The sequence below is a fragment of the Peromyscus californicus genome, unplaced genomic scaffold (assembly GCF_007827085.1).
Source record: "Peromyscus californicus insignis strain IS unplaced genomic scaffold, ASM782708v3 Scaffold_7__1_contigs__length_154581171, whole genome shotgun sequence".
In the NCBI taxonomy this organism is placed as follows: domain Eukaryota; kingdom Metazoa; phylum Chordata; class Mammalia; order Rodentia; family Cricetidae; genus Peromyscus; species Peromyscus californicus.
The window spans coordinates 43,063,077-43,081,307 of NW_026294595.1; the positions used below are offsets into that span (position 1 = coordinate 43,063,077).

The 18,231-nt window shown below is 38.7% G+C and overlaps 1 protein-coding gene across 3 annotated transcripts in view; it reads left to right on the forward strand.

Annotated features, from left to right (window-relative positions):
* The window catches only part of Csrnp3 (cysteine and serine rich nuclear protein 3), a 202,714-nt gene that overhangs the window by 37,777 nt on the left and 146,706 nt on the right, over positions 1 to 18,231 (forward strand). For all 3 annotated transcript variants that reach the window (XM_052726303.1, XM_052726299.1, XM_052726300.1), the window contains exon 3: positions 1,202 to 1,283. Coding sequence is in view for 2 of the 3 variants with exons in the window: in XM_052726299.1 (XP_052582259.1) it covers positions 1,271 to 1,283 (13 nt within the window). In the remaining variant the exon portion in view is untranslated. The remainder of the gene's footprint in view (positions 1 to 1,201; positions 1,284 to 18,231) is intronic.

Sequence of the window (18,231 nt, forward strand, 5' to 3'; positions counted from 1 at the left end):
GAGGCAGTCGAGAAGAAACCTAGTTCGAATGAGTTCAATGTAGACTTTTTGCTGAGAAATGGAGAATGCCCTTCTTTTAGATTTTTTTTTTTTTTAAAAATGGAATGCAGAAACATGGTGATTGTGAGATAGAAACTCTTGTAAGAGAAAATGTGTGTTGTGAGGCTGGAGGTCTCATAGCGTGCTTACACGTGGGTATTAATGAGTAAGAAAAATGGAGGATAAGATGATGTGAGAAGGAAAAGGTATAATGGCAGCAGTAAAGATGTAACAGCGAGAGGAAATGGAGTCATAGACTTCAGAGGAGAACTTATTCTTGGGTAGCAGAGAGAAATTTCTCTGTATGATAGGACTGGAGGTTAACAATTCAGAGACACCCATGAAGCAAGGAGAGACGGTGGTAGGAAATAGAGCAACCTGAACTGTGGTACCTTAATTTCTCTAGAGGAGGTAACATAAACTGAGAATAAACAGATAGGAAGGAGCGGGGGGTGGGGGTGGGGGAGTGGAAATTCAAAGTATTTGTATACAGAAATTAAGTATGACTTAGCAAACACACTGTTGGGGAACCATTAGAAGTCTGAAGCTGGAGAGATGGCTCAGTGGTTAAGAGCACTGGCTTTTTTTTTTTTTTAGAGGACCCAGGTTCAAATCCCAGCACCCACATGGCAGTTTACATCTGTCTGTAACTCTAGTTCCAGAGGATCTGATACCTTCACACCAATGAACATAAAGTAAAGTTAAATAAATTATTTTTTTAAAAAAAGAAATCTGAGGTCATAGTTTCAAAGTTATGTCAGTAACTCAAGGACCTTTGCTATCTCTAGCTCCAATCTTCTCTTTAGCTACTGGGGTAGGAAGAAAGCTGAGTTTAGCTAGGGCTGCTGCTGCTGCTAAGAGATCTGGGAGGTGAAGCAGGAGAGCCCCCCAAAAGACTTGGAATCAGTTTTACTCTTTAAAATAGAATCTTATAGCCGGGCGGTGGTGGCGCACGCCTTTAATCCCAGCACTCGGGAGGCAGAGCCAGGCGGATCTCTGTGGGTTCGAGGCCAGCCTGGGCTACCAAGTGAGTTCCAGGAAAGGTGCAAAGCTACACAGAGAAACCCTGTCTCGAAAAACCAAAAATAAATAAATAAATAAATAAAATAGAATCTTATAAAACATTGAAACATGGTTTCTTTCTTTTTTCTTTTTCTTTTAGAAAATAAGATATCAAGAGACTGAAAAAATATTTTCAGAAGCATAGAGTCTTCAGAGGACCCTGCAGTTCATGAGGCCACAAGGTGAGGCGCCTCCATTATTACTGTTATGCATCCAAGCATCGGATGTAACGGTGTCATTATCCCAGGTTGTGAATGCTAATGTGGAATTGGGGAAGCAAAATGTTCTTATTTAAAATACATATTTTTAACAATGTATCTTTGGGATCTTGAAAGCTTATCCATACCAGAATTATAGTATTTAGATCCATTTGTGGATATATATATATATATATATATATATATATATATATGAATAACTAGGGAATATTGCTTCTTATAATTTCTCTCATTTTTAGGAGGTAGCACCATTCTTAGGAAAATAAATACTAGGCATGTCTATACACTTTATTTCTTATTACATTAACATCTAGGCATGATGGTGCTCACCTTCAATCCCAGCACACGGGAGGCAGAGGCCCGTGGCTCTCTAGGAGTCCAGCCATGCCATGCCAGCCAGGGTTATGTAGTGAGAGCTGGTTTCACAAACCCTACACTTGAGGTTCAGAGGACTTCCCAAGAGAAAAAGTAGGAAGATCGTGAGAGGGAGGGAAGCATGGCATCTGCTGTGAGATGGTCTCTTTTTTAAAAAGGGGAGGGGAAGGGGAGGAGGCAGGGCGGGGGAGCAGAGCTTCAGAGAAGAGGTAGAGGGTAGGTGGATCTGGGAGGAATCATGGGGAGGAGTTGGTGGTAAATGTGATCAAGCTACTTTGTAGGAATTCATACTCTGACTTTCTTAAAAGTTTAAGAATTGTTTTTGTGGGGAAAATTTGCCAGCTATGAAATTATAGTTCCTCTGAATGATCAAAGGTATCCTAGGAGTCACTTCTAACCACTTTAGTGGTAAAGAAAAACGAGCTAAGCTATTGTTAAACAGCTTATTATAATAATAACTGATGGAAACTATGCATTTAGAAGTTATGATTATAGAGGGGGGTAAAGTTCACAATCATGTGATACTTTTAAATAGTAGATGATTTCTTCCTCATTGATACTGTGAGACCAGTTGTCATAGATTATAAATTTGAATGAAAGTGTCGACGGTCTTTTTTTTTTTCATTTGGTCAAGCTTGTCTTCAGTCTGACTTTCCTTATTCATCTAAGAGATGGTTCACTTGTTTAGGATTTACCATATATAAATCAGTTCATTAAATGCTTTCGCTACTTGAAATTGAGCAAGATATGGTCTTTGTTGCCAATAGCTGTCTAATATGTTACCCAGAGCTAATTTTATTATTAATTCAATACATAATTTCAAAAGAGAGGCTAGATCATAAAAGGGCATGCCATTCTAAAGTCGAGTGGGAATTGTCTGAGGATTATGCATGTTTTGACATAATGCCTTGCATTAGCCTGGAAGACCAAGAGTTTGTACCCTAAGAACCTTGCTCTATCTCAGCCCACACCCATGGGGTTGTTTTCCAGTGTGAAGTAGCTCTTTAGGCACAGCATATATTAGAACTCAGAGAGTCTGAGGCAGAGGAGGTTCTCTGTCTACAATTGCAAATTGAATGTTGTGGAAACTAGTTATGCAAACACCTATGAAAATAGCAGAGAAAGCTCCACCAACTTGCTTTTTTGACTTATTTGCATTAATTTTATTACCCTCACTAGAGACTCAAATCATTTCTTGGTGACTGAGAAGGACTAACAGGATGAGGTGGGATGCTATGAGCTCCTGTCTTAGGCAGATCACAGCTGAGTGAGTAGCAGGACCTGGAACATTTTCAAGGAAGATTTTTGCCTGTTTGTTAAATCAAAGCAATCAAATAACTGAGAACATTAGACTTGGCAAAGGTGTCAGAAGGCCGGGTGTTGGTGGTGCAGACTTTAAGCCTTTAGTTAGCATGTCAGGAGGCAGATACAGGTGGATCTCTACCAGTTTGAGGCCAACCTAGTCTGTATCACAAGTTCCAGGCCAGCCAGAGGAACATAGAGAGATCCTGTCTTGACAAACAAACAAAACAAAACAAAACAAAAACAAAAGAAGTCAATGAAAATGCTCCACACTTGGTTTTATCATTAGAAAAGTAGTTCCATTCCATTTATATAACAATTGTAAGCATTTAATAAATTTGTACCAAGTTTGTGTCTGGACGTGGAGAAAGAGCAATGAACAGAGTATACCAATATGCTTGGCATAATAGAAATTCTATGCCAGTGGTAGATAATATAGGTAATAAGTGACGTAGTTATGTGTTGTGTTTGGTGGTGTGACTGCCGTGGAGAGAAATTAAAGGAGAATGTGGAGTAAACATTCAGGCAGGATTGATTCTTTAGGAAGTCTCAGTGACTTAGCATGGCATGATTTATACAAGAGAAAGATGAGATACCACTTTCATTCACATAGAACAACTGTAGTGAGATCCAGCACCTCCTGGTCAGTTCCTGAATTATTACCTATTGAAATGAATTTGTAAATGTGTATCACATCAGTATCTTCCTCAATTCTACCATAAAGATAACATATTATTTTTAAAAAATATATTCATACATTTATTTAAAATGTCATTATTTGCAATAAAATGCAGCTGAACCCAGATCTACCGATTCAGTTATTAAAAGGGTAAAGATTATAACTATTTGTCTTGGCATAAGTGGTTATTTGTGGGTAAGTTAAGTTGCCGGGTTCTCTTTGATAATTGGATTGGAATTTTCCTATATGATGCTTTGTTTTGAACACATGAGTGTGCAGATGTTTAAGGCCCAGATGTTCTTTCCCGTTTTTCATATCCTGTTTTAACTAGAGATGAACCCATCACATTAATTGACATCCTAAAAGTCTTTCAGCCTTGATTCAACTGGATACAAATGAAAAGCTTAAACAATTTTGTCTGTAGGAAAGTTATAAATCAATTGATTTCATTTCAGGTCAGTATGAAGGGAAAATTTTGCTACTCAAATAAAGAAAACAGAGATTGGATTACAAAATCTCAAAACTGTGCCTTGTAGAACACACATTTGGTCTACTTGCTTCTCAAGGGAGTCTAGTAACTGAAAATAGTGCTTTGCAAAGTCATGAAGGCCCGGTGTGGTTATGGAGTCGTGAGGAACACAAATTCCAGGATCTCCCCATCTATTAGGGAATCCTAGGCCATCATGGGCTACTACACAGAGGGAGTTTGGGTCAGAATAACAAAAACAGCAACTCTAGTGCCAAAAAACAAAACCCAGATAGACTTCAAAAACAGTTTAGTGTAACAATTCCTAAATCTTCCGAAAGCACATTAACTAACCATCATCCCAACTGAGGAAATGAAGATAGCAGCATTGGAGCAGTAAAAGGATCACAGAGTGAAGGCCATGCTTCTTTACTAGCTATCTGAATCACGCTAGAGCAAATAGTGTTTATTCCATGATGTAGAGAGGATTAATGGCTGCCTCTGGGAGCTGAACATAAAGGCAACCTCTATCTGTTTTAGAAAACCAAAATTATGGAAAAAAAAAGACAGTGTAAGTGCAAGGCATAGGACTGTTAGAAACTTACAAAGAAACCGAAGATTTGTGCAATGTCAGTGTGTTGGTGCATAGATTTATTTCAAACTTATGTTGACCTTTCCCACACTCACATATGAAAACTTTTATTTAAGGGTACCTAAGGCATGACTTTGCCAAAGCAAACGTGTTCTTTTCAATTCCTTTGATTTCATCTCCCCAAAATTTGTTTTACAAATTTGCTATCCCAGGAATCATTCTCAAACACAGAGCATGAGTCTAACTCCCTGTAGATTCTCCGTTCCTCTCACAAACCAGCCCTGTGTGCACACAGCTCGGCCTGGCATCACCTGGTGTGTTCCTGCTCTGGGCTCTCTTTCTCCTCTCTGTTTGCATCTGTTCTCTGTGATTACCCAAATGGTTTCTGGCCTTATACTTCTGTAATTCTGATGAAGAGTTGACCTAATCTACAGTACTCAACCTCAGCACTGCTAACATTGTTGATGGGATTCTATGCTTACGGGATGTGCCTACCACATGTCCCTAGTACCCCACTCTATAACGTCTTTGAACATTGCCCATTGTCTCATTGAATCAAAATGACCCACGTCTGAAAAATCACTAATCAAATTTCAACATCTAGAACCTCAAAGACTTTTACCTACAGAAAACCTCTCACCTCTAAGATATCATTCTCAGTTAAAATGTCTCACTTATGTTTAAGTGAACGGTATTGCTGTTTGACCACATGTATTTTTAAATTTCTTCATTGGCTTCTTCCTAATTTTATATCTATAATGTGTTTTATAAAACAGTAAGCCTGAAATAAAATGGGTGGGGAAAAGTAAGATAAAAAAAATCAGGTAATGCTTTTATCTCCCTCTCTCATTTTTTACAGACGGTGAAAGTTCCAGTGCCTTTGAGCTTTCCATATTCTTTCCCAGTCAGATTGGGACTTTGCATGTACACCAGCTGTTGCTCTGCATTGCTCTCTAGCATGTTTTTATTAGACAGAACACATGACCTTGACTCCATACTACTGTGACTCCTCTCTACCCTTACACCGTGTTGTAAGTGCTACAGAAGCAAACTGTAAGACTTTGCTGAGTCTGCTTTCCAATCTGTTAGTGCCCAGCAGCATTCAGTAATCCCCCCGTGCTGACTGCCATCACTTCTGACACTTTCAGAATTGTCACCCCGATCAAGTCACAGCCTCTCCTTCACTCAGTGCACCTACTATTTTAACGAGAAAATTGAGGTCATTGTGTCAAAATGACTTGTGAATCCTTGCAATTTCTTCTCTATAAACATTCTTATTTTCCTCCAATCTCAAAGCAGGATCAATCCTTCCTGCTATTCAGGCAAAGCCTGTGTTTGATTCTATCCCCTTTCCCCAGGCTGAGACCTTTTGCCATCCATTATCTCTGTTTGTCCTTTATCTTCAACCTTGTCTTCACTGCTGACTCTTTTCCTTCGGCCTACTAGACTCTGTGGACTTCTCTCCAAAAAACAAACAAAAACAAACTGATCCCTCCCTCCCTCCCTGCCTCTGCAGTCAATCTCTCTCCTTCCTAATGCATTCGGACTCTGAAGCAGCAGTCTCTATTCATTTTCTCTTGTCTCCCAGAGTCACTCAGTCCTCAGCACTGGGCCATCTGATTTCTAACCCCATTTAACAGAGCATGCTCTCTCGAAAGGCACACACGACCTACAGCTTTTATCTTGCCCGGCTCTCTCAAGGGCATTTGACAGTGTTAACTCCATTTTTCTTCCATTCTCTAGGCTGTTATTTTTCCCTTCCTTTGTTTCTCTTACTTCTTAGGAATCTTTTTGTGAAGGTCTGTTTCCTATTTGTTAAGTCTTCCATTGAGAAGTTATGAATCACAACCCAAACCCCAGTCGATGGTTACAGGTAAAATAAGTGAGTCTAGTTGGCTGAAAACAATAAACACTATTGGGTTTAAATAACATGCCTACCAAAATGCTCAATATTTACTCCTGCTTTGAATAACCAGGACCCTGGAAAATTGTTCCACAGTTCATGGCCTTTCTGTCTTCACATGCTTTCTGATTGGCTAAACTATTCTTGAGACTGTTATATCATAGACATCTCCAATCTTGTTCAGTAAAGCTACAGAATGACATTGGATATATATACCTACAGGATGTCAATGCCCAATGTATCACCTGAGCAATGGAGTATACTACAATCCCAAAACAGTCCCTCGATGTCATTCTCTGTCTCGCTCAAGTTTGTAAAGATATAATCATAAAATGCAACAAGACAATCCTAAGTCATTTGTTAGTGAATCCAAAGATTCATGATGAATTAGTATTTGATAAAGACATTTAATACAGGGGGAGGAGCTAAAGATTATGGCTTATTGAGAAGATGGTTCTAGACACATTCCTTAAGGTCTTGAGGAAAAAACTAGATAAGGCATATATAACAGATAGCATCAAAGTAAATTTTAAATAGATATTTAAAATATTTTTAAAATTGTTATTATTATTTTACAGTCTGACATATGTAATTTTTTGCACAGACTGTTCCCACTTCCCACTTCCCTACTACCCCTGACTCCCCTCCCCCATCTATACCAAGAATTCATGTCTGTTGTTCTGTTTTCTGATCCACTGGGATTAAGCAGGGGCATATATGTAACTTCAATGAATAGAGCTATGCATTGAAGACTGGTGGACTCATCAGAGGTAGTGATTCCCCTCCCAGAATCTATTGGTAGAGTAGTTCAGAGGTAAAGGGTAGGTCCATATGAGTTCCTCCTTTTTCTTGATTGATTGTTAATAGGGCTAGTCTTGCGTTGGCCCAATGCCGGTAGCTACAGTTGGGGGTTAATGACTATAGTAGTTGTATCAAATCTAGGGAATGGGGTTCATAGCCCTTCATCCTATCTTTCAGGTCCTACATACTACCAGCTCCCTCTTTAGCAACATTCCTTGAACCTTAGAGCGGGTAGTATAAGAGAGTTGGTTAAGGCACAGCCCACACCCCTCACTTACAGGCATCCATAAGTCTCTGCATTCACTACTTCTCATTGTAAGAAGCAGCTTCTCCGATGAAGGCCGGGAGTCATTTTTGTCTATGGGTATAGGCAGAGGTGTTTAGAAGGCAGTTTGCTGCTATGTTAATTTAGTTAACTGTCAGATATATGTTCCCCATATGGGTCTACTACCTCCCCATACGTGGGTTGTTAGCCAGCCTTATAGTACCAGGCATTTATTTTAAAATGTTATTGAATATTCAATAAATCCCTACAGCCTGTAGGCATCCATCTAACTTTCGCCTAGCAAAATATTTAAGCAGTGCAAGAATGCAAAGGAGAAACAGAGTCTGCCATTTGTTTTAAAATTTAAAACGAGTAAAATTTTCTCTGGGTACACAAGTTCTATTTGATGTGATGACTGCGTTGCCCATCTGTCTTCACCACAATCAAGATAAAGAATAGTTCCATCCATCTCAAAATTATTTTGAGCTGCCCCTTGACGACTTCTTCCAACCTCAATCCCAGGCAACTAATTCAATCTAGGGGGCTGTGGTTTTCCCCTTTCCAGCATATGGTTATCAGTCACAAAGCAAAGACAGTAGTTTTTCATTTTGTCTCCTTCATTAACATGATGCTCAGAGACTCATTAATGCTCTTGTATGTGTCACATTTGTCACTAATTATTGGTAAGTCACAGACTACTTTATAAATGTGCCACAGTTTGTCTGCATTCTTCCTCTCTGAAGAACATTTGGATCATTTTTTTTTTGTTTTGTCTTGTTTTTGTTTTTTTTTTTTTTTTTTTTGGAGCTTTAAATGAAATTGCTATAAATATCAGTTTAGGAAGTTTTTTGCTCTTTTTTTCTTTTTTTATTAGAATTTAGTATGATTTGAAAACGAAATGTTATCGATAAGCTGCTTGTTTGACCTTTCAATGTGCGGGCACTCTTTTGAAAGGCTGTGGAACCTTTAGGAGGTGGGGCTATGCTAGAGGAAGCGGATTACTAAGGGGCAGCAGGCACTGAGGCTGTACAACCTGGCTCCACTTCCTGTCTGCTTGCTACTTCTTGACTGGCACAGTTCCTGCCGCCATGCTTTCCCCACCATGATGAGCTGTATCCTTTCATAGTCTGTAAACCCAACTGAGTCCTTCATCCCTTAAACTGGCGCTTCTTAGACAGTTGGTACAACTGCAGCAAGGAACTGTTATACAAGATTCATGCAAGGAAGCGGGGACATGGTTGTGCTAAACTCGACTAGGCATTCTTAGACCTTAGGAACTGGTTTGTGGGAAGGGTGCGGAATATTTCAGAACTTTGGTCTTGGAAAGGCTTAGAATGCTGTAAGTGGAACTTACTGGGCTGTTCTCGGGAGGGTTTAGACGATCAGAATACCGAGAGAAATGCAGGCCGTAGAGGCCCACCATGTGAGACTGCTAAAAAGAAAACGCCTCTGTTGGGAACTGGAACAATCTTGCCTGTGTGTGGTGGTATTGTGTTCCCCAAAATATTGTGCACACTAATAAACTTATCTGGCGTCAGAGAAGAGAACAGCCACAATATTAAACATAGAGGATAGGCAGTGGTAGCACACGCCTTTAATCCTAGCACTCCAGAGACAGAAATCCCTCTGGATCTCTGTGAGTTCAAGGCCACATTGGAAACAACCAGGCATGGTGACTCACGCCTTTAATCCCAGAAAGTGAGCCTTTAATCCCAGGGAGTGAGGCAGAAAGCAGAAAGATATATAAGGTGTGAGGACCAGAAACTAGAAGCTTTTAGCTGATTAGGCTTCAGGCTTTTGAGCAACAGTTCAGCTGAGAGCAGAAGCTTCCAGTCTGAGGAAACAGGATCAGCTGAGGAACTGTCCAGGTGAGGAAGCTGTGGCTTGTTCTGCTTCTCTGATCTTCCAGCATTCACCCCAATAACTGGCCTCAGGTTTGATTTTATTAATAAGACTCTTTAAGATTTGTGCTACACCTGTGCCCTAAGTGAGAACGTAAGTAAGACTGCCTACAGAAGTAAGGAACGAAGTTTTTTTGGCAGAGAAAATTTCAGGACAGCATAGTGATTAGGCTGCGTCATGGTGACTGCTCACTTCTCTTATTTGGTTCTATGAGGAGAAAGAGCTAGTGGAAGCAGAAAGACAGGAAAGTGTGCAGTGTTTGAAAAAGGCGTGATGGGCGTGTTTAAAGATGTAGGTACTGTTCAGCAGCTCTAATTGTTAAAGAAATAGTACCATTAAAGAGAGACACAGTGCCCTGCGTTGGAACTATATGAGCAATACCTGAGTCTTGCCTTCAGGTAAGATCCAGTCCACGGAAGCTCCAACCTGTGAGATTACACATTCATTTGAAAGCCGAGAACCTGAGCTTCTGATACCAATACCTTTGAGCGGGCTCTCTGCTTGGAACAGCTGCTTAGGAAAGTGTTTCAGCTTCAAAGGCATGTGGATGGCACTGCAGCTATGGTCCAAGGGATCCCGGCTACATTTTGAGCTGACAGCGGCACTTGGCAGCATTAACCATGTAGTCCTTGTTTTCCAAGGACTACGAGGGCTCTTAACCACTGAGCCGTCTCTCCAACCCTAGTCCTTGGAGTTCTCGTACAATTCCTGTCTGTTCTCTGCTTCCTGACGGCAGACATGATGTGGCCAGCTGCCTCAAACCCCTGCTCCCGTGCCTTTCCTTCCCCGATGTACTGCATACCCTCATTGATCTATAAGCCATAATGATCTCTCCCTCCCTTAAATTGCTTCTTATGGCTACAACCACAAGAAAGGAAATTAAAAATATAGAACCTAAAATTTTACTGGATGGGGAATTGTGTTTGTTCACTGATGCAAGAGTGTAGAAAGTGGCCGGTTGCATTCCGTTTTTCCAACAGGATTATATGAACTGCCCATTTTTTTTTTCACAGCTTTATCAGCACTTGGTACTATCGTATTTTCATTTACTATATTTTAATCACTTGACTTGACACTATGGTCTTATTCGCCTACCCTTAATGAAGAGCAATAGTGAACATCTTATGTTTATTTGCCATCTGCATGGGCCCCTTATAAAGTGATCAAATATTCTGTCCAAATTTTATTGGTTTTCTGTTGTTGAGCTCTGAGATAGGCAATTTGCAATCGTATCTCAGTCCATAGTTTGTTTGTTTTGTTTTGTTTTGATCATATTATTTAGAGTAGGAGTTTTTAAACTCTGATGTAGCCATGCTTTTGTTTCTTCTACAAATTATGGTTTTGGCACTAGCCACAAGTTTTTTTGACTACCTCAAAGTCGCAAATATTTTCAGTTGTATTTTTTTTTTAAAGTTTGGTTTGCATTTAGGTGTGGGTCTATGTTGAAGCTTTTTCTCTATAATTTGGAAAACTGAAATTTAATACTTTATGTGAAAATATCAAATATTCTATCATTCATGAAAACGAATTATCCTCTCATTAAATTCCCTTTATATGTTTGTCAAAAATTAGTTAATAATATATGCCTGGATGTGTTTCTACTTTCTTGATTTTTCCTCTCTTCTCAATATTATCAAGCTATCTTTGTTATAGTATTTTTTAAAAATTAAATCTTTAAACAGCATAGGATTTTTTCATTTACAGTTACATAGCTTTTGTATTCTAATATCTTTTTCTTACCTTGTACATTTGGAGTCATCTTGTTGATGCTTATTAAAATATCTTACTGGAATTTTGATTGCCATTCAGTTATATATATTACAAAAAAGTATACATTTGAAAAATGCCTTGTTGCATATATAAGACAAAATAGCTAATATTATTAAAATATAGCCATTAAATATTATCCTAAGTGGTATCAAGATAATTGACAAGACCTTGTGCAAAAAGCTCAACGTAAGTGCTGATCAAAGACGTTTACTGTATAATGGTCACATGAGTATATAAGACATTCTTGCTTTCTGTAGAATCTCATGAACCTATCTGGTTGGCACATACTTAGGATCTGAAGATTACATAAATACACTAAAAATGAAGGGGAGAGTTTTCCTTCTTTATTGGGACTGTGGAAAGCTCTATGAGAAGAGAGTAGGAAGAAGTTCAGTGGGTACCACATACCCATCCACATATACACACCAACACAGTTTCCCTTAATAAATCGGCTTGGACAACAATACCAAAGGGATGGATGAATAAGGGACCTATAATGGGCAGTTTATGAAAACTTGTTTAAAAAGCCAAGTAGCCGGGCGGTGGTGGCGCACGCCTTTAATCCCAGCACTCGGGAGGCAGAGCCAGGTGGATCTCTGTGAGTTCGAGGCCAGCCTGGTCTCCAAAGCGAGTACCAGGAAAGGCGCAAAGCTACACAGAGAAACCCTGTCTCGAAGAAAAAAAAAAAAAACGAAAAAAAAAAAAAAGCCAAGTAACACCTGTCAACCACTAACAAGTAATCTAAAGAAAAGGTCACAAGTTTAAACCAGAGGTAATTCCATTCAAAAAGTTTAGTTGATTCTATATTGACTAATGCCAATTTATATGACATTGCAATATCAGATATCTGTATTTTCAGACAAGAAATGCAAGAAAATTATAAAGAAAAATCATCTTAGAGTTTGGGTGAGGGAAAATGAATACACAAAGGGATAACAAAATATCTATAATCTACATAGCTTGGTTTTGGGGGGTAAACTCAAAGCACATATAGTAATATAATGTGAGATGATTAATTGGAAATGATTTAGTTTTTTTTTTTAAAGAACTTTATAAACATGAATTTAAAATGTTTCTTGAGCTAGATGGTGGTGGCACACACATTTAATCCCAGCTCTTCAGGGGGATCTCTGTAAGTCTGAGGCCAGCCTGGGCATCAGAGGGAGTGTTACGACAGCCAGGGTTACACAGAGAAAACCTTGTCTAGAAAAACTGAAAAGAAAATGTTTTTTAAGATGAATGACTGCAACCCAGTAGTTTATTTAGATGGTGTCTATCATCAAAACAAAACAAATGTGGAAATGTGTGCTGCTTTTAGCCAGGGTTGTCCTCCTCCAAGGCATGTGTGTATTCTCCGAGTAAATGTGGCTTTTATGTCAGCCGTTCGTAACCTTTAAGAGGCAAAGAACTGGATATAGAGTATGGGAAGTTTGTTATTAATAGTATTTGAATTAAGATGTTTTTAGTAGGTGGAACTTCATTTCAGAGCACCTAAAAAATAATCTCTTAACTTTGAAATTCTTGTTTTGCTCACTAAGGTGCTTTTTCAAAATGGATAACGTGACATTATATAAGCATTTAGTTTTTTTCAATCAGTGTGATTTTGACTTTTCATTATCAGTGCCATAAAACCACTGCTGTTAAATACGGTGCTGTGTAGAGCTGTGTAGGTGTTTAATTTTTGAGATATTCTTATTTCAAAGTAGTATGAGTAACAGCTATCAATACAGACCTATGATTAGAATATGCTAACAGGGAGCTGGAGAGATGGCTCAGTGGTTAAGAGTACTCACTGCTTATGCAGAGAACCAAGATTCTTTCCCAGCCTCTAAGGATATCAGACACACACATGGTATACATACATGTGTATACCATGTGTGTGTCTGGTATACCATGTGTGTGTCTGGTATACATACATATATGTAGACAAACACTCTCTCTCCCCATATATATAAATTAAAAAAGAATTTAAAAAGAGCATCCTAGCAAACTCAAATTCATTCTCTTTCCTAATGGCATCCCTCAGTCCTGCTGTCGTAAGGGGGATTTCTTACTTAGCTATGTCTCCTTGATGACTTCATGGGGTCAAAGGGCACAGCAAGGTGCTGAGAGAGGCCAAGCCACTTCATGGTCATACGTATGTCTGTGTCAATACTTCCAGAGGTTTACTGATGCAGGGGGATTCGAAAAATGAGAGCAGAAGCAATTTTTTACATGACCTTCAACCCTGTCTCCCAGACTACAGATAGCCACTGCTATCAAATGGACATAGCCATTTTCCTTTTCTTTCTTTCTTTTTTTTTTTTTGTCAACCTAAAACAATGAATTTCTCTCTTATTAGGGAAGGTCTCTTATTGTACAGTAAATGTAAATCTTTGCCAGGTATATTTGCTTTTGGGGAGTGGTGCAAGTAGAATATTTCTATTTTCTTTCCTCTATTACTCAGTGTCAACAATAAAGCTATTCAAATAATCTTGTGTTTAAGTTTGAAATCTTCATATCAAGTTGATAAGAGTTAGACAAGATCAGTACACAATGCGTGCACACGTGGAGCTATCCTATCAAACCCTGTTCATTGGCACAATTAATGTGTTAATATTAATGTTTTAAGAGAGTTAGATATTTGTATGTATGAATAAGAACACACAAAGTATAAGACAATATTTTACTGTTTTCAATTTGTGTTAATTTTGGTATATATAAAACAAATGTACAGTAAACCTTGTATAAGAGAGGTTGAAAGTTACTTATAGCTGTAAACTCTGTACAAAAGAAGTAAAGAAAATATGGTTAAAATAGCATATATTATTAAAATGAGCTATCTCATCGCAACCTGTCCTGCTTTCTGTAATGAGCAGACTTCTGAGTTTTATGATATTAAAACTAGAGGCTGGAGAAGTAGGACAGTTGTAAAGTGCTTGCCTAGCTCGTCTGAAGACCTGGGTTTGATCCCCAGCATTGCTGAAAACAACAAAACAAAATAAAATAATACAAAAAACCCCCCTGAAAACTCGTGTATCCATGAAGATCAGAGCTTAAAACCAGATGCCTCAAGACAGAAAATGGAAATCACGTTTTGTTTACTTATTGTTGTGTTCTTACCTTAAATCTGCTGAATCTCTACTACTTCTCACTGTCTTACTCGGTGCTAATCCCCGCACTGTATCTTGTCTACATGACCCAAACCTTACCCGAGCTTGTAATCTCTGATTTAGAAAGTTGTTAAGAAAAGACTTAAAAACTTGAAAAATTGCGTTGTGCAGATTCTTTTACACACTAAAGATGGACTTGCAAATTTCCTTTTAAATATTTAGTGTGTATGTATATGTATGTGTGTGTGTGTGTGCATTCATGTGTGCATGTGTGTATGGGTGTGAGCGGGTGTGAATGTGAGTGTGTGAGTGTTTGTGTGTGTATGTGTGGTATCCTAAACCTGTATTTTCATAACATTTTAAATTATTAGTGAAGTTACACATAACATACAATAAAAGACTTACTATAGGCATCCAAAACAATGAAACATTACACGAAATATTATCAGATAAGAAACCATTGCTTATGTGAGGCACAAGACTTCACCGACAGAGTAAAACCATGGAACCTATTATAGATGAAATTATAATTCCTCAGACTGTACTTATCAATATTTGGTTGCATTTTGTTTTCTTACTTCAACGAAAATATTGTGCACGGACCTTTGAATCTTGCCGAAAGGTTGTGTACTGAAAGGCCAGGTACATAATCAAAATGTTTTAGCAAGCTGTTCTTTTGGCCCAAATTTTAAAATTTCATAATTATGTCTTTTGGAAGGAAAACAAAAAACATATTCCTCCTGCTGCTGAGAAGAGAATCCTGTCATCTTCACTTTAATTATGAAGTAGTCGTGGGTTGCAAAATGATTTTTTTGGCAAAATTTAGGTGCCCTGTCCTTGTAAACCATTTGCTCCCCAAATGGACAGATGATATACAAAATGTCCTTCCTGTCATCCTGGACAGGACCAAGAATGAGGCAGGCTTGTCTGCAAGGAAGCCGGTGCAGGGAAGGGAATTGCTAACCTTGGCAGTTTTTAATGCCTGGTCTGATCACAGTGACAGGTTTATTGCCATGATGAGAGAAAATAAAACCTTGCTGGCCTAGAGAGGGACTTGAAAATGAAGAAGGGATCACTGTCTGGAAAATGAGATCATGGCTTGGACCACTGTCACCATTATCCACAGCGAGCATATACTGAGCCAGGCTAGATGAAAGGCCCTGGATGAAGTGCACTGAGGCCATGCTTATAAAATCCACATGTGAAGCTGACAGATTGATATAGGCTCACAGTAGATTTCATGCTAAATCTAGCCATTCCAGACATCACTGAAATTGATAAAGTTTGAAGGTTTCTGTTTCCCATGAAACCGGGACTTGTTTTGTCAGAAAAACACACTCAAAATGTGCGTGCAAAATTAGAGGTTCAATTATCCATAGATCCCTAGTTCCATTTTGAAATGATTTTCTTGGCCTTACACTAGAGATAGGAAAAGACCATTTAGGTTTCATCTCCGAGTTACATGCATCTTTGCCTGCCAATAGTATGCTTCCAAAATGGAATTATGCAAACATGTCAATGTAAAGTTTCTAAGCTTTTGTCAGTTTCAGTATGATGGATGCTGACTTATGTATTTTTGCTGTATGTCAAAAGGAAGACTCTTGTCGTGAGAATGATAGTTTAGGACAGGTAGCCTGAGTTTGAAAATGAAGATTCATTTCCCTGAATAGTTGTTTATCTGTTACTTACTATACTTAAAAAAGTTTCGATCATGTCCATGTTAGTATTTTTTAACTTCTTCCATAAAAGTCAATGCCAAAGCTTTCTGTAATGTTTCCATGACACTTAGCTGAATGTGGCTTTCACCAGACTGCCTGTTCACCAACATAGTGATACCAAATGACCATACAAAAGTCCCATGCTATCTTGTGAAGTATGGGTTCCATCCAGTAAAAATATAATGATAATGTTAAAGGTTTTAATATTTTTTTCTGAATGATTATTGCCACCACCTTTATGGAATTACTCTTGGAATTCCTAGAGTACTTAGTGTGAAATATGTGTCATGTTCTTTAACTCAATATAGTGAAAAGAAATATGTGTAAAGGGTTCTTAGGTGACTCCTGTGGAGACATATTTTTGACAGAATCAGTTCAGCCTTCCCAAAGTAATATCTAGTCATAAACTCTGTGTGTAGATTCTTGTGTATACAGTTATTGGAAACTGTATTAAATGTTATCTTGCGGGAGAACATAATTTCAAAAATCATAAAAATTTGCAATTTCTAATACTATGCATAATGTTAACTATGTTGCAATTAAGATCTGTTGTGCTGCACTGGCTATTACCACTGTTTCCATATTCCATTGTGTGGATGGTATTCCCCCAAGTGATCCGAAAACAAGATACAGAACGCAAGCAAGAAACATTGCCTTCTCGTTCTTCTCCCACTCTCGGGTGACTCCCCCAAAGAACTAGCCACAGTAATCTAGATCTCTATTCCTTCGCATCACTCTATTATCTCTGCCATCCAGGAAGAGAGATAAATCCCTTTCTTTAAATGTCAGGACGGAGGGATGGAGGGAACATGCTCCGGTATTAATGACACAATCCACGCCTTTTCTTCTTTGTGGCGGAAGGAAAACAGGGCTAGAAGAGCCTACTTTCAGGGAGCTGGTATGTTTGTAAGTCCCCACCAGGTGGGGAAATGGTGCTTCCAGCTTTTGTTGGTATAGTGATTTAGAGACAAGTCTCAGGGACCTGAAAGGCCCTTGATACAGGAACATAACTTTAATTTTCCAAATGAAATAGTCTTTCCCACTTGATACATAGAGAATGATATTTATCTATTCTATCAGATAAATGTCAGTGTCATATTAGGAGTAGCTGAAAGGAAGGCTTTATTATCATCATTTAATATGTCAGGTTTATGAGTGTAAATGGAAGAAAGTTACTAGCAATTATTCAGAACGTGGCTGCTACTTTCAAAGAACTCATTTAAAAAAATTATTTATGCTACCATGAAGAATTGTCAATAGATGGTTCACTGAGAACTTTTTTCTTTTTTTCTTATTAAAATTTCCTTACTTCTTTTATCTTGCCTTTTCTTTTCTTCATAACCCCCTTTCTATTTTCTCCTTGTATTGATTTTAAAGATTTTTTTTTAAAACCTTCATTGAATTTATGGCCTGGAACTGCAGCTTGCCTTCCATTTTTCTTTTTGATGTGTTCAATTCAGAATCATTTGTTAGCTCTCACGTGCATAGGCCTGGACGAGCCGATGTGAAAACGAGAGAGCCTGGCTTGATGACACCCCTGAGCTTCCCTGCTTCTGCGTTCAGGATGGCGAGAAAAGTAAAATCAGAAGCATTGTGGACAAAGAAAAAGGACTTAGTTGGCCTTGGTTCTGAATACCTTAAGGACCCACCCACTCCCCTGCCATGCCCTTGGCCAAAGCTTCCATTCTGTGCTGTAGAAATGATTGTGCATGTGAAGAGGCTGCATGGAAAACTGGTTAATTAAGCTCTATTTGTGATCCCCATGGTATTTCTTATGCTTATCTCCGGAGATCAATGTGTAGACATTGTATTTCATGCCTTCAGTTGAAGTGCCTTCTACTTAGAATGAAGCAGTTTCCCTTGGTGTCTTAGTTAAGTTTCCATCTCTGGTGAAACGCTATGACCATAAACAACCTGGGGAGGAAAGGGTTTATTTTCCCTTACAGTGCTCAGGTCACACTACATCACCGAGGGAAGTCAGGCAGGAACTTGGAAGCAGGCAATGAAACAGAGGCCATGGAGGATTGCTGCTTATTGGTTTGCTCTC